Source organism: Melanerpes formicivorus, unplaced genomic scaffold (assembly GCF_026170545.1).
Source record: "Melanerpes formicivorus ecotype bairdi unplaced genomic scaffold, bMelFor1.0.p_v2 SCAF_2226, whole genome shotgun sequence".
Lineage (NCBI taxonomy): Eukaryota > Metazoa > Chordata > Aves > Piciformes > Picidae > Melanerpes > Melanerpes formicivorus.
The window spans coordinates 616-25176 of NW_027144577.1; the positions used below are offsets into that span (position 1 = coordinate 616).

Below are 24561 nucleotides of genomic sequence, written 5' to 3' on the forward strand. Positions count from 1 at the left end.
TGGGACCCCCTGAGACCCTCCCCCAATATAGGGGTCCCCCCCAGACCCCCCCCCTCCAGTTTGGGCCTCCCTACAGACCCCCCCTCAAGAACCCCCCTGGGGCTTCCCCCCCCAACCCCCCCCTATTTAGGGTCCCAACCCAGGCCCCTCCCCCAGGCCCCCTCAAGAACCTCCCTGGGACCCCCCCCAGGCCCCCTCCCCCCATTTAGATTCCCCCCAATAATCCCTCTGGGACCCCCCCCCCCCCCCCCCCCCCCCAAGAACCTCTCTGGGACCCCTCTTGACCCCCCCCTCCCCAGTTAGGCTCCCCCCAAAACCCCCTCTGGGACACCCCCAGACCCCCCCCCCCCCCAGACCCCCTCCCATTTAGAGTCCCCCCCCCAGGCCCCCCCTGCCCCAGACCCTCCCCCCCCCCAAGAACCCCCCTGGCACTCTCCCCCCCCCCCCTCAATTCAGAGTCCCCCCCCCAGGGCCCCCCCCTCACCCCAGCCCCCCCCCAAGAACCCCCTCTGGGACCCCCCCAGACCCCCCCCCAATATAGAGTCCCCCCCCTGGGACCCCCCCCAGCTCCCCCCCACCCCCAAACCCCCCCAAGAACCCCTCAGGGACCCCCCCCCAGTGCCCCCCCACTTTAAGCCCCCCCCAGCCCCCCTCCCCCTTTAATTCTAGGGACCCCCAGCCCCCCCCATTGCTTTTTGGGGTCCCCCTGCCAGCCCCCCTCCCCATTTGGGCCTCTCCCCCCCTCCCCAATCCTTTTTTTGGGGGTCTCCCAGAGCCCCCCCGCGGGTTTTTGGGGACCCCCCCCCCCCAGATGCTGACCTTGCTCAAAGCTGAGCCTCTTTTGGGGGGGGGTCTCCCCCAGCCCCTCGATGTCCACCAGGTCCCCACAGGCCTCAGCCTCACCCTGGGAGGGGTCTGGGGGGGGGAGAGGGGACCCCAAAAATCAATGGGGGCCTGGGGGGGGCCCTTAAAGTGAATGGGGAGGGGGGCTGGGGGGGGCTTTAAAATGGGGGGGAGGGACTGGGGGAGACCTCAGGGGGGCCTGGGGGGGTCCTGAGGGGGTCTTGGGGAGCCTGAAATTGAGGGGGGGTCCCTGGGGGGGTCTTGGAGACCTGGGGAGGGTCTTGGGCACCCCAAAATGGGGGGGGGGGGGTCCTGGGGGGAGCTCCTGGGAGCATCTTGGAGATCTGGGGGGTCCTGGGGACCCAGGATTAAATGGGGAGGGGGCTGGGGGGGGGCTTAGAATGGGGGGGGGAGGGGACTGGGGGAGACCTCAGGGGGGCCTGGGGGGGTCCTGAGGGGGTCTTGGGGAGCCTGAAATTGAGGGGGGGTCCCTGGGGGGGGGTCCTGGGGAGCCCAGGATTAAGTGGGGAGGGGGCTGGGGGGGGCTTAGAACAGGGGGGAGGGACTGGGGGACCCCTGGGGAGGGGTCTTGGGCACCCCAAAATTGGGGGAGGGGTCTTGGGGTCTTGGGGGGGGAGAGCTTGGGGACCCTAAAATTAAATGGGGAGGGGGCTGGGGGGGGGGCTGATTAGGGGAGACCTGGGGGGGGGTCTTGGGCACCCCAAAATTGGAGGGGGGGTCCTGAGGGGGCTCCTGCGAGTATCTTGGAGGACCGAGGGGGGGGGGGTCTTGGGGACCCCAGGATTAAATGGGGAGGAGGGGCTGGGGGGGGGCTTAGAATGGGGGGGGAGGGACTGGGGGTGACCTGGGGGGGACCCTGGGAGGGTCTTGGGATCCTGGGGGGGGGGTCTTGGGGACCTCTAAAATTGCGGGGGGGGTCAATAGAAGCTGCCTGGGAGACCTGGGGGGGGTCCTGGGGAGCCCAGGATTAAATGGGGGAGGGGGCTGGGGGGGGCTTAGAACAGGGGGGGAGGGACTGGGGGAGACCTGGGGGGGGGTCCTTGGGCACCCTAAAATTGGAGGGGGGGGTCCTGGGGGGGGGCTCCTGGAGCATCTTGGAGACCTAGGGGGGGGGGTCTTGGGGACCCCAGGATTTAAATGGGGAGGGGGCTGGGGAGGGGCTTAGAACGGGGGGGGAGGGACTGGGGGAGACCTCAGGGGGGCCTGGTGGGTCCTGAGGGGATCTTGGGGAGCCTGAAATTGAGGGGGGGTCCCTGGGGGGGGTCTTGGAGACCTGGGGGGGATCTTGGGCACCCTAAAATGGGGGAGAGGTCTTGGGGTCTTGGGGGGGGGAGGGCCCTAAAATTAAATGGGGAGGGGGCTGGGGGGGGGGGGGGAAGGGATTGGGGGGAGACCCTGGGGGGGGGTCTTGGGGAGCCTCAAATGCAGTGGTGGGGAGGGGCCAGGCCCTGGGGGGGGTTCTTGGGGGTCCCTGGGGGGGGGTGGGGGGGATCCTAGGGGGAGGGGTTTGGGGTGCTGGGGGTGGGGGTCTTGGGGGGCTCCCCCCCTCCCCTTACCTGTCAGCTTCTGCTTCTTGCTGGGGGGGGGTCCTGGGGGGTCCCCGGGGGGGCTGAGCTCTGGGGGGGGGTCCCAGCCGCTGCCCCTCCCCCGCTCTTCCGGGGTCCCTTCTTGGGGGGAGTCGTGGGGGGGGGGGCAGGGGGGGCTGGGGCGGGGGGGGGGGGCAGGGGGACCCCCGAATCCTCATAGGCCTTGCGCTTGGCTGTGGCCTTGATCTGAGCCCTGGGGGGGGGGCAAGGGGGGCACAGGGATCAGCCCTGGGGGACCCCCCCCTCAACCCCCCCCCAGACACCCCCAGTCCCCCCTTCACATCTCCCCCGGACCCCCCAGGATCAGCTCTGGGGACCCCCCCCTCAAACACACCCCCCCCAGACCCCCCCAGTTCCCCCCTCAACCCACCCCCCAGGATCACTTTGGGGACCCCCCCTCAACCCCTCCCCCCCCAGACCCCCCTCAGGATCAGTTTTGGGGTCCCCCCTCATCCCCCCCCAAGACCCCCCAAGATCAAGCTTTGGGGTCCCCCCCCTCACACCTCCCCCCCAGACCCCCCAGGATCAGCTCTGGGGGACCCCCCCCAGACCCCCCCCAGGATCAGCTCTGGGGGACCCCCCCCTCACCCCCTCCACCCCCCCCCCCCGGATCAGCTTTGGGTTCCCCCCCCCCAGGGACCACCTTTGAGCTCCTCCCACCCCTTTGGGCCCTGATTTTGGGGTCCCCACCCCCCCGGGAGAGCTTTTTGGGGTCCCCCAGGAAGGTTTTGGGGTCCTCCCCCCCGGTCCTCGCCGAGCTCCTCCCTAGAGGGGGGGCTTTGGGGGTCCCCCCAGGGGCCTGCTTTGAGAGCCCCAAGATCATTTTGGGGTCCCCAGGGCAGTTTTTGGGGTTCCCAAGAGGGTTTTGGGGTCCCCCAGGAAGGTTTTGGGGGTCCCCCAGGAGGGTTTTGGGGTCCCCCCCCGGGGGTCCTGACCCTCCCTGCAGAGGCTCTGCGGCTGCTCCCGGAGGGGGTTTGGGGGGTCCCTGGGTGGGGGTTGGGGATCCCTGGGGGGGTCTGGGGTCCGGGGGGAGCTCGGGGGGGTCCCCCAGGAAGGTTTTGGGGTGCGGGGGGGTTTTGGGGTCCCCCAGGAAGGCTTTGGGGTCCCCCCCGGGGGTCCTGGCTCTCCCCACAGAGGCTCTGCGGCTGCTCCCGGAGGGGGTTTGGGGGTCCCTGGGTGGGGATTGGGGGTCCCTGGGGGGGGTCTGGGGTGCCGGGGGGGGCTCTGGGGGATCCCCAGGAAGGTTTTGGGGTGCAGGGGGCTTTTGGGGTGCCCCTCACAGGGTCCTGTCCCGGATGAGGGCGCTCAGCCTGTTGAGGTCCTCCCCGAAGCGCCGCACGGCCGCCCGCAGCAGCTCCAGCTCCGGCTCCGTCCACTTGGCCCTGGGGGGGGCAGGGAGGGCTCAGCGGGGGACCCCCCAAACCCCAGCGGCACCCCCAGACCCCCCGCGGGGACCCCCCAAGTCCTACAGGGACCCCCCAGACCCCCCCAGGGACCCCCAAGTGCTATAGGGACCCTCCAAGTCCCTATCAGAACTTTCAGACCCCAGAGGGACCCCAAAGCTCCCCATGGGGATCCCCAGGGTCCTAGAGACCCTCCCCAGAGCCCTATGGGAATGCCTCAGGTCCTATGGGGACCCCCGGACCCCCCATGGGGACCCCCCAAATCCCATAGGGACCCCCAGACCCCCATGGGGACCCCCCAAGTCCTATAGGAACCTTCAGACACCAGAGGGACCCCAAAGCTCCCCATGGGGATCCCCACGGTCCTAGAAACCCTTCCCCGAGCCCTATGGGGACCCCCCAAAAGTCTATAAGGACCCCCGACCCCCATGGGGACCCCCAAATCCCACAGGGACCCCCAAGTTCTATAGGGACCCCCCAGACCCCCATGGGGACCCCCCCAAATCCCATATGGACTAGCAGCCTCCTACAGGGACCCCCAGACCCCATAGGGACCCCAAAGCTCTCAATAGGGATCCCCAGGGTCCTAGAGACCCTCCCCAGAGCCCTATGGGAATGCCTCAGGTCCTATGGGGACCCCCGGACCCCCATGGGGACCCCCAAATCCCATAGGGACTCCCAGACCCCCATAGGGACCCCCCCAAACCCCATAGGAACCCCCAGACCCCCATGGGGACCCCAAAGCTCCCTAGAGGGATCCCCAGGGTCCTAGAGACCCTTCTCAGACTTCTATGGGGACCCCCAAAAGCCTATATGAACACCCAGACTCCTATAGGAGCCCCTAGACCCCCATGGGGACCCCCAAATCCCATAGGAACCCCTCCAGTCCCATAGTGACCCCCCAGACCCCTATGGGGACCCCCCAAGTCCTATGCGGACCTCCAGACCCCTGGGGACCCCAAAATCCTATAGACACTCCCAAGTCCTATAGGGACCCCAGACCCCATAGGGACCCCCAAACCTCACCATGGGCATCCCCAGGGTCCTAGATACCCTTCCCAGAGCTCCCTATAAAAGACCCTCAGACCCCCACAGGGACCCCCCAAGTGCTATGGGGACCCCCAGACCCCCATGGGGACCCCCAAGTCCTATAGGAACCTTCAGACCCCAGAGAGACCCCAAAGCTCTCAATGGAGATCCCCAGGGTCCTAGAGACCCTCCCGCGAGCCCTATGGGGACCCCTCGAAAGTCTATAAGGACCCCCCAGACCCCCATGGGGACCCCCCCAAATCCCATAGAGACTAGCAGCCTCCTATAGGGACCCCCCAGACCCCATAGGGACCCCAAAGCTCTCAATAGGGATCCCCAGGGTCCTAGAGACCCTCCCCAGAGCCCTATGGGAATGCCTCAGGTCCTATGGGGACCCCCGGACCCCCATGGGGACCCCCCAAATCCCATAGGGACCCCCCAGACCCCCATGGGGACCCCAAAGCTCCCTAGAGGGATCCCCAGGGTCCTAGAGACCCTCCTCAGACTTCTATGGGGACCCCCAAAAGCCTATAGGGACACCCAGACTCCTATAGGAGCCCCTAGACCCCCATGGGGACCCCCAAAATCCCATAGGAACCCCTCCAGTCCTATAATGACCCCCAGATCCCTATGGGGACCCCCCAAGTCCTATAGGGACCTCCAAGCCCTATCAGAACCTTCAGACCCCATAGGGACCCCACAGCTCCCAATGGGGATCCCCAGGGTCCTAGAGACCCTCCCCAGAGCCCCCTATAAAGACCCTCAGACCCCCACAGGGACCCCCCCAAGTCCTACAGGGACCCCCAGACCCCCCCATAGGGACCCCCCAAATCCTATAGGAACTCCCAAGTCCTATAGGGACCCCCCAGACCCCCATTGGGACCACCCCCAATCCCATAGGAACCCCCAAGTCCTATAGGAACCCCCAGACTCCCATAAGGAACCTCAAAGCTCCCTATAGGGATCCCCAGGGTCCTAGAGACCCTCCCCCGACCTCTATGGGGACCCCCCCAGTCCCATAGGAACCCCAAGTCCTATAGGGACCCCCCACACCCCAGAGGGACCCCAAAGCTCCCTATGGGGATCCCCAGGGTCCTAGAGACCCTCCCCAGAGCTCCCTATAAAGACCCTCAGACCCCCACAGGGACCCCCACAAGTCCTATGGGGATCCCTAGACCCCTATGGGGACCCCCAAATCTTATAGGATCCCCAAAGTCCTATAGGGACCCCCCAGCCTCCTGTAAGGACCCCCCAGACCCCCATGGGGATCCCCCAAATCCCATAGGGACCCCCAAGTCCTATGGGGACCCCCCAGACCCCCATGGGAACCCCAAGTCCTATAGCATCCTTCAAAAGCGACCCCAAAGCTCCCTACAGGGATCCCCAGGGTCCTAGAGACCCTCCCCCGAGCCCTATGGGGACCCCCCAAAAGTCTATAAGGACCCCCAGACCCCCATGGGGACCCCCAAATCCCACAGGGACCCCCAAGTTCTATAGGGACCCCCCAGACCCTCATGGGGACCCCCCAAATCCCATATGGACTAGCAGCCTCCTATAGGGACCCCCCAGACCCCATAGGGACCCCAAAGCTCTCAATAGGGATCCCCAGGGTCCTAGAGACCCTCCCCAGAACCCCATGGGAATGCCTCAGGTCCTATAGGGACCCCCATAGGGACCCCCCAAATCCCATAGGGACCCCCAGACCCCCCATAGGGACCCCCAAACCCCATAGGAACCCCCAGACCCCCACAGGGACCCCCCAAATCCCATAGGAGTCCCCAGACCCCCATGGGGACTCCACAAATCCCATAGGGATCCCCAGACCCCCATGGGGACCCCAAAGCTCCCTAGAGGGATCCCCAGGGTCCTAGAGACCCTCCCCAGACTTCTATGAGGACCCCCAAAAGCCTATAGGGACACCCAGACTCCTATAGGAGCCCCTAGACCCCCATGGGGACCCCCAAATCCCATAGGAACCCCCTCCAGTCCTGTAATGACCCCCAGACCCCTATGGGGACCCCCCAAGTCCTATAGGGACCTCCAAGCCCTATCAGAACCTTCAGACCCCATAGGGACCCCACAGCTCCCAATGGAGATCCCCAGGGTCCTAGAGACCCTCCTCAGAGCTCCCTATAAAGACCCTCAGACCCCCACAAGGACCCCCCCAAGTCCTACAGGGACCCCCAGACCCGCCATAGGGACCCCCAAATCCTATAGGAACTCCCAAGTCCTATAGGGACCCCCCAGACCCCCATTGGGACCCCCCCAATCCCATAGGAACCCCCAAGTCCTATAGGAACCCCCAGACTCCCATAAGGAACCCCAAAGCTCCCTATGGGGATCCCCAGAGTCCTAGAGACCCTCCCCAGACCTCTATGGGGACCCCCCAATCCCATAGGAACCCCCAAGTCCTATAGGAACCCCCAGACTCCCATAAGGAACCCCAAAGCTCCCTATGGGGATCCCCAGGGTCCTAGAAACCCTCCCCAGACCTCTATGGGGACCCCCCCCAGTCCCATAGGAACCCCAAGTCCTATAGGGACCCCCCACACCCCAGAGGGACCCCAAAGCTCCCTATGGGGATCCCCAGGGTCCTAGAGACCCTCCCCACAGCTCCCTATAAAGACCCTCAGACCCCCACAGGGACCCCACAAGTCCTATGGGGACCTCTAGACCCCTATGGGGACCCCCAAATCCTATAGGATCCCCAAAGTCCTATAGGGACCCCCCAGCCTCCTATAAGGACCCCCAGACCCCCATGGGGATCCCCCAAATCCCATAGGGACCCCCAAGTCCTATGGGGACCCCCAGACCCCCATGGGAACCCCAAGGCCTATAGGATCCTTCAGATCCCAAAGCGACCCCAAAGCTCCCTACAGGGATCCCCAGGGTCCTAGAGACCCTCCCCTGAGCCCTATGGGGAGCCCCCAAAAGTCTATAAGGACCCCCAGACCCCTATGGGGACCCCCAAATCCTATAGAGACCCCCAAGTCCTACGGGGACCCCCAGACCCCCATGGGGACCCCCAAGTCCTATAAGAGCCTTCAGACCCCAGAGGGACCCCAAAGCTCCCTACAGGAATCCCCAGGGTCCTAGAGACCCTCCCCCGAGCCCTATGGGGACCCCCCCAAAAGTCTATAAGGACCCCCAGATCCCTATGGGGACCCCACAAGTCCTATGGGGACCCCCATACCCCTATGGGGACCTCCAAATCCTATAAGGACCCCCAAGTGCTACAGGGACCCCCAGACCCCCATGGGGACCCCCCCAAATCCCATAGGGACCCCCAAGTCCTATAGGGATCCCCAGACCCCCATGGGGACCCCAAAGCTCCCTAGAGGGATCCCCAGGGTCCTAGAGACCCTCCCCAGAGCTCCCTATAAAGACCCTCAGACCCCCACAGGGACCCCACAAGTCCTATGGGGACCCCTAGACCCCTTATAGGGACCCCCAATCCCATAGGGACCCCCCAAGTCCTACAGGGATCCCCAGACCCCATAGGGACCCCAAAGCTCCCCATGGGCATCCCCAGAGTCCTAGAGACCCTCCCCCCGACCCCTATGGGGACCCCTAAATCGCATAAGGACCCCAAGTCCTATGGGGACCCCCAGACACCCATGGGGACCCCCCTAGTCCTACAGAGACCCCCAGACCCCAGAGGGACCCCAAAGGCCCCTATGGGGATCCCCAGGGTCCTAGAGACCCTCCCCAGGACCCTATGGTGATGTCTCAGGTCCCATGGGGACCCCCAGACCTCCTCCCAGCCCCCTCCCGGCCCCCCCCCCAATCCCCCCCCAGCCCCCTCCCAGTCCCCACCAATCCCCTCCCAGTGCCCCCCAGCCCCTCCCAGTCCCTCCCAGTCCCTCCCAATCCCCTCCCAGTGCCCCCCATCCCCTCCCAGTCCCTCCCAGTCCCTCCCAGCCCCTCCCAGCGCCCCCCAGCCCCTGCCCGTGGGTCTCACCCTGCGGGGGAGCAGTCTGCCACGGGGTGCAGCTGCATGGTGAGCTCCCCCAGCTTGGTGAACGCCGCCCCTGCCGCCGAGAAGATCTCCCCCACCTGTACCGGCAGCACCGCTGAGCGCCGGCACCGACCGGCACCAGCACTGCCCAGCACCGCCCAGTGAGCACCGGCACTGCCCAGCACCGCCCAGCACCGCCCAGCACCGCCCAGCACCACCCACTGAGCGCCGGCACCGCCCAGCACCACCCACTGAGCGCCGGCACCGCCCAGCACCACCCAGCACCAACCAGCACCTCCCAGCACAGCCCAGCACCGCCCAGCATCGCCCAGCACCACCCAGCACCACCCACTGAGCGCCGGCACCGCCCAGCACCACCCAGCACCAACCAGCACCTCCCAGCACAGCCCAGCACCGCCCAGCATCGCCCAGCATCACCCAGCACCACCTACTGAGCGCCGGCACCGCCCAGCACCGCCCAGCATCGCCCAGCATCGCCCAGCATCACCCAGCATCACCCAGCATCACCCAGCATCACCCAGCACCGCCCAGCATCACCCAGCACCACCCAGCATCACCCAGCACCGCCCAGCATCGCCCAGCATCGCCCAGCATCACCCAGCATCACCCAGCATCACCCAGCATCACCCAGCACCGCCCAGCATCACCCAGCATCGCCCAGCATCGCCCAGCATCACCCAGCATCACCCAGCACCGCCCAGCATCACCCAGCATCACCCAGCATCACCCAGCACCGCCCAGCACCGCCCAGCATCACCCAGCATCACCCAGCATCACCCAGCATCGCCCAGCATCACCCAGCATCGCCCAGCATCGCCCAGCATCACCCAGCATCACCCAGCACCGCCCAGCATCGCCCAGCATCGCCCAGCATCACCCAGCATCACCCAGCACCGCCCAGCATCACCCAGCATCACCCAGCATCACCCAGCATCGCCCAGCATCACCCAGCATCGCCCAGCATCGCCCAGCATCGCCCAGCATCACCCAGCATCACCCAGCATCACCCAGCATCACCCAGCACCACCCAGCATCACCCAGCATCACCCAGCATCACCCAGCACCGCCCAGCATCGCCCAGCATCACCCAGCATCACCCAGCATCACCCAGCATCACCCAGCACCACCCAGCATCACCCAGCATCACCCAGCATCACCCAGCATCACCCAGCATCACCCAGCATCACCCAGCACCGCCCAGCATCGCCCAGCATCGCCCAGCATCACCCAGCATCACCCAGCATCACCCAGCATCACCCAGCATCACCCAGCATCACCCAGCATCGCCCAGCATCACCCAGCATCGCCCAGCATCGCCCAGCATCGCCCAGCATCACCCAGCATCACCCAGCACCACCCAGCATCACCCAGCACCGCCCAGCATCACCCAGCATCACCCAGCATCACCCAGCACCACCCAGCATCACCCAGCACCGCCCAGCATCACCCAGCACCACCCAGCATCACCCAGCACCGCCCAGCATCACCCAGCACCACCCAGCATCACCCAGCATCACCCAGCATCACCCAGCATCACCCAGCATCACCCAGCATCACCCAGCACCACCCAGCATCACCCAGCACCGCCCAGCATCACCCAGCATCACCCAGCATCACCCAGCACCGCCCAGCATCACCCAGCACCACCCAGCATCACCCAGCACCGCCCAGCATCGCCCAGCATCGCCCAGCATCACCCAGCATCACCCAGCATCACCCAGCATCACCCAGCACCGCCCAGCATCACCCAGCATCGCCCAGCATCGCCCAGCATCACCCAGCATCACCCAGCACCGCCCAGCATCACCCAGCATCACCCAGCATCACCCAGCACCGCCCAGCACCGCCCAGCATCACCCAGCATCACCCAGCATCACCCAGCATCGCCCAGCATCACCCAGCATCGCCCAGCATCGCCCAGCATCACCCAGCATCACCCAGCACCGCCCAGCATCGCCCAGCATCGCCCAGCATCACCCAGCATCACCCAGCACCGCCCAGCATCACCCAGCATCACCCAGCATCACCCAGCATCGCCCAGCATCACCCAGCATCGCCCAGCATCGCCCAGCATCGCCCAGCATCACCCAGCATCACCCAGCATCACCCAGCATCACCCAGCACCACCCAGCATCACCCAGCATCACCCAGCATCACCCAGCATCGCCCAGCATCACCCAGCATCACCCAGCATCACCCAGCATCACCCAGCACCACCCAGCATCACCCAGCATCACCCAGCATCACCCAGCATCACCCAGCATCACCCAGCATCACCCAGCATCACCCAGCACCGCCCAGCATCGCCCAGCATCACCCAGCATCACCCAGCATCACCCAGCATCACCCAGCATCGCCCAGCATCACCCAGCATCGCCCAGCATCGCCCAGCATCGCCCAGCATCACCCAGCATCACCCAGCACCACCCAGCATCACCCAGCACCGCCCAGCATCACCCAGCATCACCCAGCATCACCCAGCACCACCCAGCATCACCCAGCACCGCCCAGCATCACCCAGCACCACCCAGCATCACCCAGCACCGCCCAGCATCGCCCAGCATCGCCCAGCATCACCCAGCATCACCCAGCATCACCCAGCATCACCCAGCACCGCCCAGCATCGCCCAGCATCGCCCAGCATCGCCCAGCATCACCCAGCATCACCCAGCATCACCCAGCACCGCCCAGCATCACCCAGCATCGCCCAGCATCGCCCAGCATCACCCAGCATCACCCAGCATCACCCAGCATCACCCAGCATCACCCAGCATCGCCCAGCATCGCCCAGCATCACCCAGCATCACCCAGCACCGCCCAGCATCACCCAGCATCACCCAGCACCGCCCAGCATCACCCAGCATCGCCCAGCATCGCCCAGCATCACCCAGCATCACCCAGCATCACCCAGCATCGCCCAGCATCGCCCAGCATCACCCAGCACCGCCCAGCACCGCCCAGCATCACCCAGCATCACCCAGCATCACCCAGCATCACCCAGCATCACCCAGCATCGCCCAGCATCGCCCAGCATCACCCAGCATCACCCAGCATCACCCAGCACCGCCCAGCATCACCCAGCATCGCCCAGCATCACCCAGCACCGCCCAGCACCGCCCAGCATCACCCAGCATCGCCCAGCACCGCCCAGCATCACCCAGCATCGCCCAGCACCGCCCAGCATCGCCCAGCACCGCCCAGCATCACCCAGCATCACCCAGCACCGCCCAGCATCACCCAGCATCGCCCAGCACCGCCCAGCATCACCCAGCATCACCCAGCATCACCCAGCATCACCCAGCACCGCCCAGCATCACCCAGCATCACCCAGCATCACCCAGCACCGCCCAGCATCGCCCAGCATCACCCAGCACCGCCCAGCATCGCCCAGCATCGCCCAGCACCGCCCAGCATCGCCCAGCACCGCCCAGCATCACCCAGCATCGCCCAGCACCGCCCAGCATCACCCAGCATCGCCCAGCACCGCCCAGCATCACCCAGCATCACCCAGCATCACCCAGCATCACCCAGCACCGCCCAGCATCACCCAGCATCACCCAGCACCGCCCAGCATCACCCAGCATCACCCAGCATCACCCAGCACCGCCCAGCATCACCCAGCATCACCCAGCACTGCCCAGCATCACCCAGCATCACCCAGCATCACCCAGCATCACCCAGCACCACCCAGCACCGCCCAGCATCGCCCAGCACCGCCCAGCATCACCCAGCATCACCCAGCACCGCCCAGCATCACCCAGCATCACCCAGCATCACCCAGCACCACCCAGCATCACCCAGCATCACCCAGCACCACCCAGCATCACCCAGCACCGCCCAGCATCGCCCAGCATCGCCCAGCATCACCCAGCATCACCCAGCACCGCCCAGCATCGCCCAGCATCACCCAGCATCACCCAGCACCACCCAGCATCACCCAGCATCACCCAGCATCACCCAGCACCGCCCAGCACCGCCCAGCATCACCCAGCACCGCCCAGCACCGCCCAGCATCACCCAGCATCGCCCAGCATCGCCCAGCATCACCCAGCACCGCCCAGCATCACCCAGCATCACCCAGCACCGCCCAGCATCACCCAGCATCACCCAGCATCACCCAGCATCACCCAGCATCACCCAGCACCACCCAGCATCACCCAGCATCACCCAGCATCACCCAGCATCGCCCAGCACCGCCCAGCACCGCCCAGCATCACCCAGCATCACCCAGCATCACCCAGCATCACCCAGCACCACCCCAGCACCACCCAGCACCGCCCAGCATCACCCAGCATCACCCAGCACCGCCCAGCATCACCCAGCATCACCCAGCATCGCCCAGCATCACCCAGCATCACCCAGCATCACCCAGCATCACCCAGCATCACCCAGCACCGCCCAGCATCACCCAGCATCGCCCAGCATCGCCCAGCATCACCCAGCATCACCCAGCATCACCCAGCACCACCCCAGCACCACCCAGCATCGCCCAGCATCACCCAGCATCACCCAGCATCGCCCAGCATCACCCAGCACCGCCCAGCACCGCCCAGCACCGCCCAGCACCGCCCAGCATCACCCAGCATCACCCAGCACCGCCCAGCATCACCCAGCACCGCCCAGCATCACCCAGCATCGCCCAGCATCACCCAGCACCACCCAGCATCACCCAGCATCACCCAGCATCACCCAGCATCACCCAGCACCGCCCAGCATCACCCAGCATCACCCAGCATCACCCAGCACCACCCAGCATCACCCAGCACCGCCCAGCATCACCCAGCATCACCCAGCATCACCCAGCATCACCCAGCATCACCCAGCATCACCCAGCATCACCCAGCACCGCCCAGCACCGCCCAGCATCACCCAGCATCACCCAGCATCACCCAGCATCACCCAGCATCACCCAGCACCGCCCAGCATCACCCAGCATCGCCCAGCATCGCCCAGCATCACCCAGCATCACCCAGCATCACCCAGCACCACCCCAGCACCACCCAGCATCGCCCAGCATCACCCAGCATCACCCAGCATCGCCCAGCATCACCCAGCACCGCCCAGCACCGCCCAGCACCGCCCAGCACCGCCCAGCATCACCCAGCATCACCCAGCACCGCCCAGCATCACCCAGCACCGCCCAGCATCACCCAGCATCGCCCAGCACCGCCCAGCATCACCCAGCATCACCCAGCACCGCCCAGCATCACCCAGCATCACCCAGCACCGCCCAGCATCACCCAGCATCGCCCAGCATCGCCCAGCATCACCCAGCATCACCCAGCATCACCCAGCACCACCCAGCATCACCCAGCATCACCCAGCATCACCCAGCATCGCCCAGCATCACCCAGCATCACCCAGCACCGCCCAGCATCGCCCAGCACCGCCCAGCATCACCCAGCATCGCCCAGCACCACCCAGCATCACCCAGCATCACCCAGCATCGCCCAGCATCACCCAGCATCACCCAGCATCGCCCAGCACCACCCAGCATCACCCAGCATCACCCAGCATCGCCCAGCATCACCCAGCACCACCCAGCACCGCCCAGCATCACCCAGCACCGCCCAGCATCACCCAGCATCACCCAGCACCACCCCAGCACCACCCAGCATCGCCCAGCATCACCCAGCATCACCCAGCATCACCCAGCACCGCCCAGCACCGCCCAGCACCGCCCAGCATCACCCAGCATCACCCAGCATCACCCAGCACCGCCCAGCATCACCCAGCACCGCCCAGCACCGCCCAGCACCGCCCAGCACCGCCCAGCATCACCCAGCACCACCCAGCACCGCCCAGCACCGCCCAGCATCACCCAGCATCACCCAGCATCACCCAGCATCACCCAGCATCACCCAGCATCACCCAGCATCACCCAGCACCACCCAGCACCGCCCAGCATCACCCAGCATCACCCAGCATCACCCAGCACCGCCCAGCATCACCCAGCACCACCCAGCATCACCCAGCATCACCCAGCATCACCCAGCATCACCCAGCATCACCCAGCACCGCCCAGCACCGCCCAGCACCACCCAGCATCACCCAGCATCACCCAGCATCACCCAGCATCACCCAGCATCACCCAGCACCACCCAGCACCGCCCAGCATCACCCAGCATCACCCAGCACCGCCCAGCATCACCCAGCATCGCCCAGCATCGCCCAGCATCACCCAGCATCACCCAGCATCACCCAGCATCACCCAGCATCACCCAGCACCGCCCAGCATCACCCAGCATCACCCAGCATCACCCAGCATCACCCAGCACCACCCAGCACCGCCCAGCATCACCCAGCATCACCCAGCACCGCCCAGCATCACCCAGCATCGCCCAGCATCGCCCAGCATCACCCAGCATCACCCAGCACCACCCAGCACCGCCCAGCATCACCCAGCATCACCCAGCATCACCCAGCATCACCCAGCACCGCCCAGCATCACCCAGCACCACCCAGCACCACCCACTGAGCGCCGGCACCGCCCAGCACCACCCAGCACCAACCAGCACCTCCCAGCACAGCCCAGCACCGCCCAGCATCGCCCAGCATCACCCAGCACCACCTACTGAGCGCCGGCACCGCCCAGCACCGCCCAGCATCGCCCAGCATCGCCCAGCATCACCCAGCATCACCCAGCATCACCCAGCACCACCCAGCATCACCCAGCATCACCCAGCATCACCCAGCATCGCCCAGCACCGCCCAGCATCGCCCAGCATCACCCAGCATCACCCAGCACCGCCCAGCATCACCCAGCATCGCCCAGCATCGCCCAGCATCACCCAGCATCACCCAGCATCACCCAGCACCGCCCAGCATCACCCAGCATCACCCAGCACCGCCCAGCATCACCCAGCACCACCCAGCATCACCCAGCATCACCCAGCATCACCCAGCATCACCCAGCATCACCCAGCATCGCCCAGCATCACCCAGCATCACCCAGCATCACCCAGCACCGCCCAGCATCACCCAGCATCACCCAGCACCGCCCAGCATCACCCAGCATCACCCAGCACCGCCCAGCATCACCCAGCATCACCCAGCATCACCCAGCATCACCCAGCATCACCCAGCACCGCCCAGCATCACCCAGCATCACCCAGCATCGCCCAGCATCACCCAGCACCGCCCAGCATCACCCAGCATCACCCAGCACCGCCCAGCATCACCCAGCATCGCCCAGCATCACCCAGCATCACCCAGCATCACCCAGCATCACCCAGCACCGCCCAGCATCACCCAGCATCACCCAGCATCACCCAGCACCGCCCAGCATCGCCCAGCATCGCCCAGCACCGCCCAGCATCGCCCAGCACCGCCCAGCATCACCCAGCATCGCCCAGCACCGCCCAGCATCACCCAGCATCGCCCAGCACCGCCCAGCATCACCCAGCATCACCCAGCATCACCCAGCATCACCCAGCATCGCCCAGCACCGCCCAGCATCACCCAGCATCACCCAGCACCACCCAGCATCACCCAGCACCGCCCAGCATCGCCCAGCATCGCCCAGCATCACCCAGCATCACCCAGCACCGCCCAGCATCACCCAGCATCGCCCAGCATCACCCAGCATCACCCAGCATCGCCCAGCATCACCCAGCACCACCCAGCATCACCCAGCATCACCCAGCATCACCCAGCACCGCCCAGCACCGCCCAGCATCACCCAGCATCACCCAGCATCACCCAGCATCGCCCAGCACCGCCCAGCACCGCCCAGCATCACCCAGCATCACCCAGCACCGCCCAGCATCACCCAGCATCACCCAGCATCACCCAGCATCACCCAGCACCACCCCAGCACCACCCAGCACCGCCCAGCATCACCCAGCATCACCCAGCACCGCCCAGCATCACCCAGCATCACCCAGCACCGCCCAGCATCACCCAGCATCGCCCAGCATCGCCCAGCATCACCCAGCATCACCCAGCATCACCCAGCACCACCCAGCACCGCCCAGCATCACCCAGCATCACCCAGCATCACCCAGCACCGCCCAGCATCACCCAGCACCACCCAGCATCACCCAGCACCGCCCAGCATCACCCAGCATCACCCAGCACCGCCCAGCATCACCCAGCATCACCCAGCACCGCCCAGCATCACCCAGCACCGCCCAGCATCGCCCAGCATCACCCAGCACCGCCCAGCATCACCCAGCATCACCCAGCATCACCCAGCATCACCCAGCACCGCCCAGCATCGCCCAGCATCACCCAGCACCGCCCAGCACCGCCCAGCATCACCCAGCACCACCCAGCACCGCCCAGCATCACCCAGCATCACCCAGCATCACCCAGCACCGCCCAGCATCACCCAGCATCACCCAGCACCGCCCAGCACCGCCCAGCATCACCCAGCATCACCCAGCACCACCCAGCATCACCCAGCATCACCCAGCATCGCCCAGCATCACCCAGCACCGCCCAGCATCACCCAGCATCACCCAGCACCGCCCAGCATCACCCAGCATCACCCAGCATCACCCAGCATCACCCAGCACCACCCAGCATCACCCAGCATCACCCAGCACCGCCCAGCATCACCCAGCACCGCCCAGCATCGCCCAGCACCGGCCACTGAGCACCAGCAGGGGGCAGTGTGGACCAGCATGAGCCAGTAATGACCAGTATGAGCCAGTATGGGCTAATAAACACCAGTATGGACCAGTGAGCACCAGTATGGACCAGTGGAGAGCACTATGGACCAGTAAGAATCAGCATGGGCCAAGGTGCATCACCACAGACCAGCGTGGGTCAGTCTGAGCCAGTATAGACCAGCACAGGCCCGCACGGGACGGCAGGCACCAGCAGGGGGCAGTAAGGAGCAGCAGGGGCCAGCACGGGCCAGCATGGGGCTACTACAGACCAGCAGGGGGCAGTAAGGAGCAGCAGGGGCCAGCACGGGCCAGCATGGGGCTACTACAGACCAGCAGGGGGCAGTAAGAAGCAGCAAGGAGCAGCATGGCACCGGGAGCAGCACCGAGAGCACCACAGCAGTATGGGACTGGGATCAGCATGGGGCCAGGGAGCCTCAGACAGGGACCAGGGAGCCTCAGGCAGGGACCAGGGAGCCTCAGGCTGGGACCAGGGAGCCTCAGGCTGGGAGCAGGGAGCCTCAGGCTGGGAGCAGGGAGCCTCAGGCAGGGACCAGGGAGCCTCAGGCTGGGACCAGGGAGCCTCAGGCTGGGACCAGGGAGCCTCAGGCTGGGACCAGGGAGCCTCAGGCAGGGACCAGGGAGCCTCAGGCAGGGACCAGGGAGCCTCAGGCTGGGAGCAGGGAGCCTCAGGCTGGGAGCAGGGAGCCTCAGGGAGGCTCAGGCTGGGAGCAGGGAGCCTCAGGGAGGCTCAGGCCAGGCTCAGGGAATAAACCTTTGTTTTGAGAATAAACTAAACCAGGTTGGAAGAGACTTTCAAGATCATGGTGTCCAACCCATCAACCAATCCATCCCACCCAAACAGCTAACCCATGGCACCAAGCACCCCAGCAAGTCTCCTCCTGAGCACCTCCAGGGATGGGGACTCCACCACCTCCCCAGGCAGCACATTCCAAGGGGCAATCACTCTCTCTGTGTAGAACTTCTTCCTGACCTCCAGCCTAAACCTCCCCTGGCACAGCCTGAGACTGTGTCCTCTTGTTCTGGTGCTGGCTGCCTGGGAGAAGAGCCCAACCCCCTCCTGGCTGCAGCCTCCCTGCAGGGAGTTGCAGAGGGCAATGAGGTCTCCCCTGAGCCTCCTCCTCTCCAGGCTAAGCAACCCCAGCTCCCTCAGCCTCTCCTCCCAGGGCTGTGCTCCAGACCCCTCCCCAGCTTTGTTGCCCTTCTCTGGACACCTTCCAGCAGCTCAACCTCTTTCCTGACCTGAGGAGCCCAGAGCTGGACACAGGACTCCAGGTGTGGCCTGAGCAGTGCTGAGCACAGGGCAGGATGAGCTCCCTGCTCCTGCTGGCCACACTGCTCCTGCTGCAGCCCAGGATGCCCTTGGCCCTCCTGGCCCCCTGGGCACATTGTTGGCTCATGTTCAGCCTACCATCCACCAGCACCCCCAGGTCCTTCTCTGTTTGGCAGCTCTCAGCCACTCTGCCCCCAGCCTGTAGCTCTGCCTGGGGTTGCTGTGGCCAATGTGCAGCACCTGGCACTTGGATGTGTTCAATCTCCTGCCCTTGGCCTCTGCCCCTCTGCCCAGCCTGTCCAGGTCCCTCTGCAGAGCCTCTCTGCCCTCCAGCAGATCAACTCCTGCCCCCAGCTTGCTGTCATCTGCTAATGTACTGCTGGTGGACTCAAGGCCCTCCTCCAGATCATCAATACAGATATTGATCAGGCTGGAACTGCTCCCTGGGGCACAGCACTGGTGCCTGGCTGCCAGCTGGCTGTGGCACCATTCACCACCACTCTCTGGGCTCAGCCTCCAGCCAGTTCCTCACCCAGCTCAGGGAGCTGCTGTCCCAGCCAGGGGCTGGCAGCTTGGCCAGGGAGCCTCAGCCAGGGACCAGGGAGCCTCAGCCAGGGACCAGAGAGCCTCAGCCAGGGACCAGAGAGCCTCAGGCTGGGCTCAGGGAGCCTCAGGCAGGGAGCAGGGAGCCTCAGGCTGGGACCAGAGAGCCTCAGGCTGGGCTCAGGGAGCCTCAGGCTGGGAGCAGGGAGCCTCAGGCTGGGACCAGAGAGCCTCAGGCTGGGCTCAGGGAGCCTCAGGCTGGGACCAGGGAGCCTCAGGCTGGGACCAGGGAGCCTCAGGCAGGGACCAGAGAGCCTCAGGCTGGGACCAGGGAGCCTCAGGCAGGGACCAGGGAGCCTCAGGCTGGGAGCAGGGAGCCTCAGGCTGGGAGCAGGGAGCCTCAGGCAGGGACCAGAGAGCCTCAGGCTGGGACCAGGGAGCCTCAGGCAGGGACCAGGGAGCCTCAGGCTGGGAGCAGGGAGCCTCAGGCAGGGACCAGGGAGCCTCAGGCTGGGAGCAGGGAGGCTCAGGCAGGGACCAGAGAGCCTCAGGCAGGGACCAGGGAGCCTCAGGCTGGGAGCAGGGAGCCTCAGGCAGGGACCAGGGAGCCTCAGGCAGGGACCAGGGAGCCTCAGGCTGGGAGCAGGGAGGCTCAGGCAGGGACCAGAGAGCCTCAGGCAGGGACCAGGGAGCCTCAGGCTGGGAGCAGGGAGCCTCAGGCTGGGAGCAGGGAGCCTCAGGCTGGGACCAGGGAGCCTCAGGCTGGGAGCAGGGAGCCTCAGGCTGGGACCAGGGAGCCTCAGGCTGGGAGCAGGGAGCCTCAGGCAGGGACCAGAGAGCCTCAGGCAGGGACCAGGGAGCCTCAGGCTGGGACCAGGGAGCCTCAGGCTGGGACCAGGGAGCCTCAGGCTGGGACCAGGGAGCCTCAGGCTGGGACCAGGGAGCCTCAGGCTGGGAGCAGGGAGCCTCAGGCAGGGACCAGGGAGCCTCAGGCTGGGACCAGGGAGCCTCAGGCTGGGAGCAGGGAGCCTCAGGCTGGGCTCAGGGAGGCTCAGGAAGGCTCAGGGAGGCTCAGGCCGGGCTGGAGGTCTCTCTCCCCCTCGAGCCCCAACCGGAAGTCCGCAGCCTGCGCCCGCGAGCCGGAAGTGTCCTCCGGCCCCACCGGAAGTCCCTCCCCTATCCCCCCCCCCCTCCCCGGGGTCTATTCCGGTACCGCACCCCCCGGCTCCCCCTCCCCCTCCCCCCCCCCCCCCCGTACCTTGGTGGACGCTGACGTCATGGCCGCGCGCCCCGGCGCTTCCGGCCGCCGCCGCCTGCGCTCCGGCTCCTCTATGGTGGCGGCCGGGGGGGGGCACGCTCTGCCCCGCGCGCCTCGCTGCTGCCGCCCCGCCCCCTGCCCCTCCCCCCCGCCCGCGCCCGCCCGCGCGCCGCGCCTCCCGGCTCCTCCTCCTCCTCCTCCTCCCGCGCGCGCTCCTGCCTCCGATCCCTTCCCTTCCCCCTCCCCGCCCCTCCCGCCGGCTCTTCCCCCGCACTTCCGGCCCGCGCCCCGCCCACTTCCGCCCGGCGCCCCGCCCCCCTCCCCGGCACCTCCCTGCCCCCCTCCCGCCCCTCTCCGCTTTCCCCCTCCCCCTCCCCCCCTTCCCCCCCAGCTGCTCTCCCCTCCCCCTCTCCCCTGCGACCCTTCCCGTCCCCCCATCCCCTTCCTTCCTCCTCACCCCCTCCCCTTCCTCTGCCTCTCCCCCTCTCCCTCCCACTCCTCCTTCCCCTCCCCTCCCCGCTCTCCCCTCCCCCTCCCACCCTTCCCCCCAGCTGCTCTCCCCTCCCCCTCCCCCCTGCGACCCTTCCCCTCCCCCCATCCCCTTCCTTCCTCCTCACCCCCCTCCCCTCCCTCTGCTTCTCCCCCCCTCCCTCTCTCTCCTCCTTCCCCTCCCTGCTCTCCTCTCTCCTTCCCCTCTCTCCCCTCCCCCTCTCCCCTTCCTCCTCATCCCCTCCCCTCCCTCTCCCCGTCTCCCTCCCACTCCTCCTTCCCCTCCCCTCCCCCTCTCCCCTCCCCCCTGCGACCCTTCCCCTCCCCCATCCCCTTCCTTCCTCCTCACCCCTCCCCTCCCTCTGCCTCTCCCCCTCTCCCTCCCACTCCTCCTTCCCCTCCCCTCCCCTCCCTGCTCTCCTCTCTCCTCTCTCCTTCCCCTCTCTCCCCTCCCCCTTTCCCCTCCCCACCTCTGCTCCCCCAAATGGCCTTTTTCCCCCCCAAAAAACTGAGCCGGGGGGGGGGGGGAGAGGAGGAAGAACTTTATTGGTCCAGGTGGTCCCAACCCGGGGGGGAGGGGTTGGGAATTGGTCTTGAGGACGGAGGAAGGGGATGGAGAAAGGAGGATGGAGGAAGGAGGATGGAGGATGGAGGATGGAGGAGGGGGATGGAGGGAGGGGGGGAAGGGAGGAAAGATGAGAGGTTGAGGAGGGATTAGGGGGAAGGAGGGAAGGAGAGATGATAGGTTGGAAGGGTTTGGGGGTGGGGGTGTGGTGTTTCCAAGCTGTGTCAGGAAGCCCGGGGGGGTCCTGAGAGCCGCGGGGGTCCCCCCCGGGGGTCTCCCCTCAGCGCACCAGGTACTCCTTGCGCTTGTTGAGCCTGCCCTGGAGGAAGGAGAAGCCTCCCAGCAGGGCGTAGAGCCCCGCCGCGATGAAGCAGTTGTAGCTGACCTGCTCGTACAGGCGGTAGAGCCGCTCGGGGCCGCTGGGGGGCGCAAAGAGCAGCGGTGAGGGGAGGGGCCGGGAGGAAAGGGTTATTTGGGGAGGGGGCAGGGCAAAGCGGGACCTTCCCCACCCCCCGGCGCTTACTCTTTGAAGTCTTCCTCGGTGAAGGGCACGTCCTCGATGAGCACAGCCGAGTGCACGTTGAAGAAGATGCCCAGCAGGACCTGGGGGCAACAGGGGGAGGGGGTTGGGGGGGGGCCCGGGAGGGGTTTGGGGGTTGCCCTGGAGGGGTCTGGGGGCAGCTGGGGTCCTCCACTACCCCCCCAGAAGGTCCTCGATGAGCACAGATGAGTGCAAGGTGAAGAAGATGCCCAGGAGGAGCTGGGGGCAACAGGGGGAGGGGGTTGGGTGTAGCCTGGGAGGGGTTTGGGGGGGCCCTGGAGGGGTTCAGGGGGGGCTCTGGAGGGGTTTGGGGGGGCCCCGGAGGGGTTGGGGGGCAGCTGGGGTCCTCCACTATCCCCTCAGAAAGTCCTGGAGGATTACAGCAGAGTGCAAGGTGCAGAAGATGCCCAGGAGGAGCTACGGGGGGGCGGGGGGGGGAAGACACAGGAGGAGGTTTTGGGGGGGGCTGAGGGTTTGGGGGAGCCCTGGGGTCCTCCACTCCCCTCCCCCCCCAGAACGTCCTGGATGAGGCAGGAGGGGGACCAGGGAGCCTCAGGCTGGGAGCAGGGAGCCTCAGCCTGGCACCAGGGAGCATCAGCCTGGCACCAGGGAGCATCAGGCTGGGAGCAGGGAGCCTCAGGCTGGGAGCAGGAAGCCTCAGGCTGGGAGCAGGGAGCCTCAGGCTGGGACCAGGAAGCCTCAGGCTGGGACCAGGAAGCCTCAGGCTGGGAGCAGGGAGCCTCAGGCTGGGAGCAGGGAGCCTCAGGCTGGGACCAGGGAGCCTCAGGCTGGGACCAGGGAGCCTCAGGCTGGGACCAGGAAGCCTCAGGCTGGGACCAGGAAGCCTCAGGCTGGGAGCAGGGAGCCTCAGGCTGGGAGCAGGGAGCCTCAGGCTGGGAGCAGGGAGCCTCAGGCTGGGAGTAGGGAGCCTCAGGCTGGGACCAGGGAGCCTCAGGCTGGGACCAGGGAGCCTCAGGCTGGGAGCAGGGAGCCTCAGGCTGGGACCAGGAAGCCTCAGGCTGGGAGCAGGGAGCCTCAGGCTGGGACCAGGGAGCCTCAGGCTGGGAGCAGGGAGCCTCAGGCTGGGACCAGGAAGCCTCAGGCTGGGACCAGGAAGCCTCAGGCTGGGAGCAGGGAGCCTCAGGCTGGCACCAGGAAGAATCAGACTGGGACCAGGGAGCCTCAGGCTGGGAGCAGGGAGCCTCAGGCTGGGACCAGGAAGCCTCAGGCTGGGAGCAGAGAGCCTCAGGAGGAGGTTTTGGGGGGTGGTGTGTCCCTGGAGGGTTCAGGGGGGGCCTGGGGTCCTCCTGGACCCCCCCCCAGAAGCTCCTCAGCCCCTCCCAGTGCTCTCTGTCCCCTCCCCCCAAGCCCAGCTTGGATCCTGAAGGGGGGGAGGGCAAGTTGGGCGCTGGGGGGCAGGGGGACTGGGGGGGGACTGGGACCAGCCCAGGCCTGAAGCTCCTCACTGGGACCTGAGGCTCCTCACTGGGACCAGTCCAGCCCTGAAGCTCCTCACTGGGAGCAGCAGCAGATACTGGGAGCCAGGCAGGGAGCAGTGTAACTCAACCAGGACTGCTACTGGGACCAGAACCAGGACTAAGGCTTGAACTGGGTCCAGGACCAGGACCAGGACCAGGACCAGCCTACTGTACTGCAGGCTGGGACCAGAACCACCTCACTGGGAGCATACTGGGAGGGACTGGTGGGGGAGAGGTGACTCAGGGGCAGCTGAGGGGAAGTTGGGTGCTGGGGGGCGGGGCAGGGTCTCCCTCCCCAGTCCCCCACACCTCTCCCTGAGGCTCCCTCCCAACCTCACTGGAACCCCCCCCCGACCCCCAAAGTCCTTCCCAGTCCCCTCCAATCCATCCCCAGTTTGCCCCAGATCCCCCCCAGTCCTTCCAAACCCCCTCCCCAGTCCCCCCCAGTCCTTCCCCAGTCCCTCCTTGCCCCTCCCCAGTCCCCCCCACCCCCTCCCAGCCCTCCCACAGTGCCCCCCAAGGCCCCCCTAGCCCTTCCTCCTTACTCCCAATCCCCTCCAGCTCCTCCCCACCCCCTCCCAGCCCCTCCCGTGGTCCCCCCCAGCGCCTCCTATCCGTTCCCCATTACTCCTAATCCCCCCTCGCCCCTTCCCCCCCCCCGTCCCCGTCCGCCTCCCCGGCTCCCTCACCAGCATGATCACCCCCCAGGCGCTGAGGACGAGCCCGCAGGCCGCCATCTTGGGCCCGCAGCACAGCAGGGACACCATGGCGGGGGCCGGGGCCGGGACCGGGGGTCGGGGTCGGGGTCGGGGTCGGGGTCGGGGCCAGGCGGCGGCGGCGGCGAAGCCTCCCCCCGGGAGCCGCTGCGGCTGCTGCGGGCTCGGAACGGCCGCAGCTGACTGCCCGGCTCCGCCCCCCGC

General features: G+C 66.8%; 2 protein-coding genes across 2 annotated transcripts; both read right to left on the reverse strand.

The window, feature by feature from the left end:
- Positions 1 to 732: 732 nt before the first annotated feature.
- Positions 733 to 20817, reverse strand: CUNH17orf49 (chromosome unknown C17orf49 homolog; the record flags this gene model as incomplete). The annotated part of the gene is given in 6 exon segments (XM_068171184.1): positions 733 to 915; positions 2421 to 2556; positions 2559 to 2643; positions 3731 to 3832; positions 8844 to 8938; positions 20569 to 20817. Coding segments are annotated over 6 exon segments (622 nt in total), but the record flags the coding sequence as incomplete, so codon positions are not given.
- A 767-nt stretch (positions 20818 to 21584) lies between these two features.
- On the reverse strand, positions 21585 to 24561 carry RNASEK (ribonuclease K). The gene is made up of 3 exons (XM_068171183.1): positions 24331 to 24561; positions 22146 to 22225; positions 21585 to 22041 (listed from the first exon to the last, which is right to left on the reverse strand). Exons 1-3 carry the CDS (start codon positions 24406 to 24408, stop codon positions 21903 to 21905), a joined length of 297 nt encoding a protein of 98 aa, XP_068027284.1. The 5' UTR covers positions 24409 to 24561; the 3' UTR covers positions 21585 to 21902.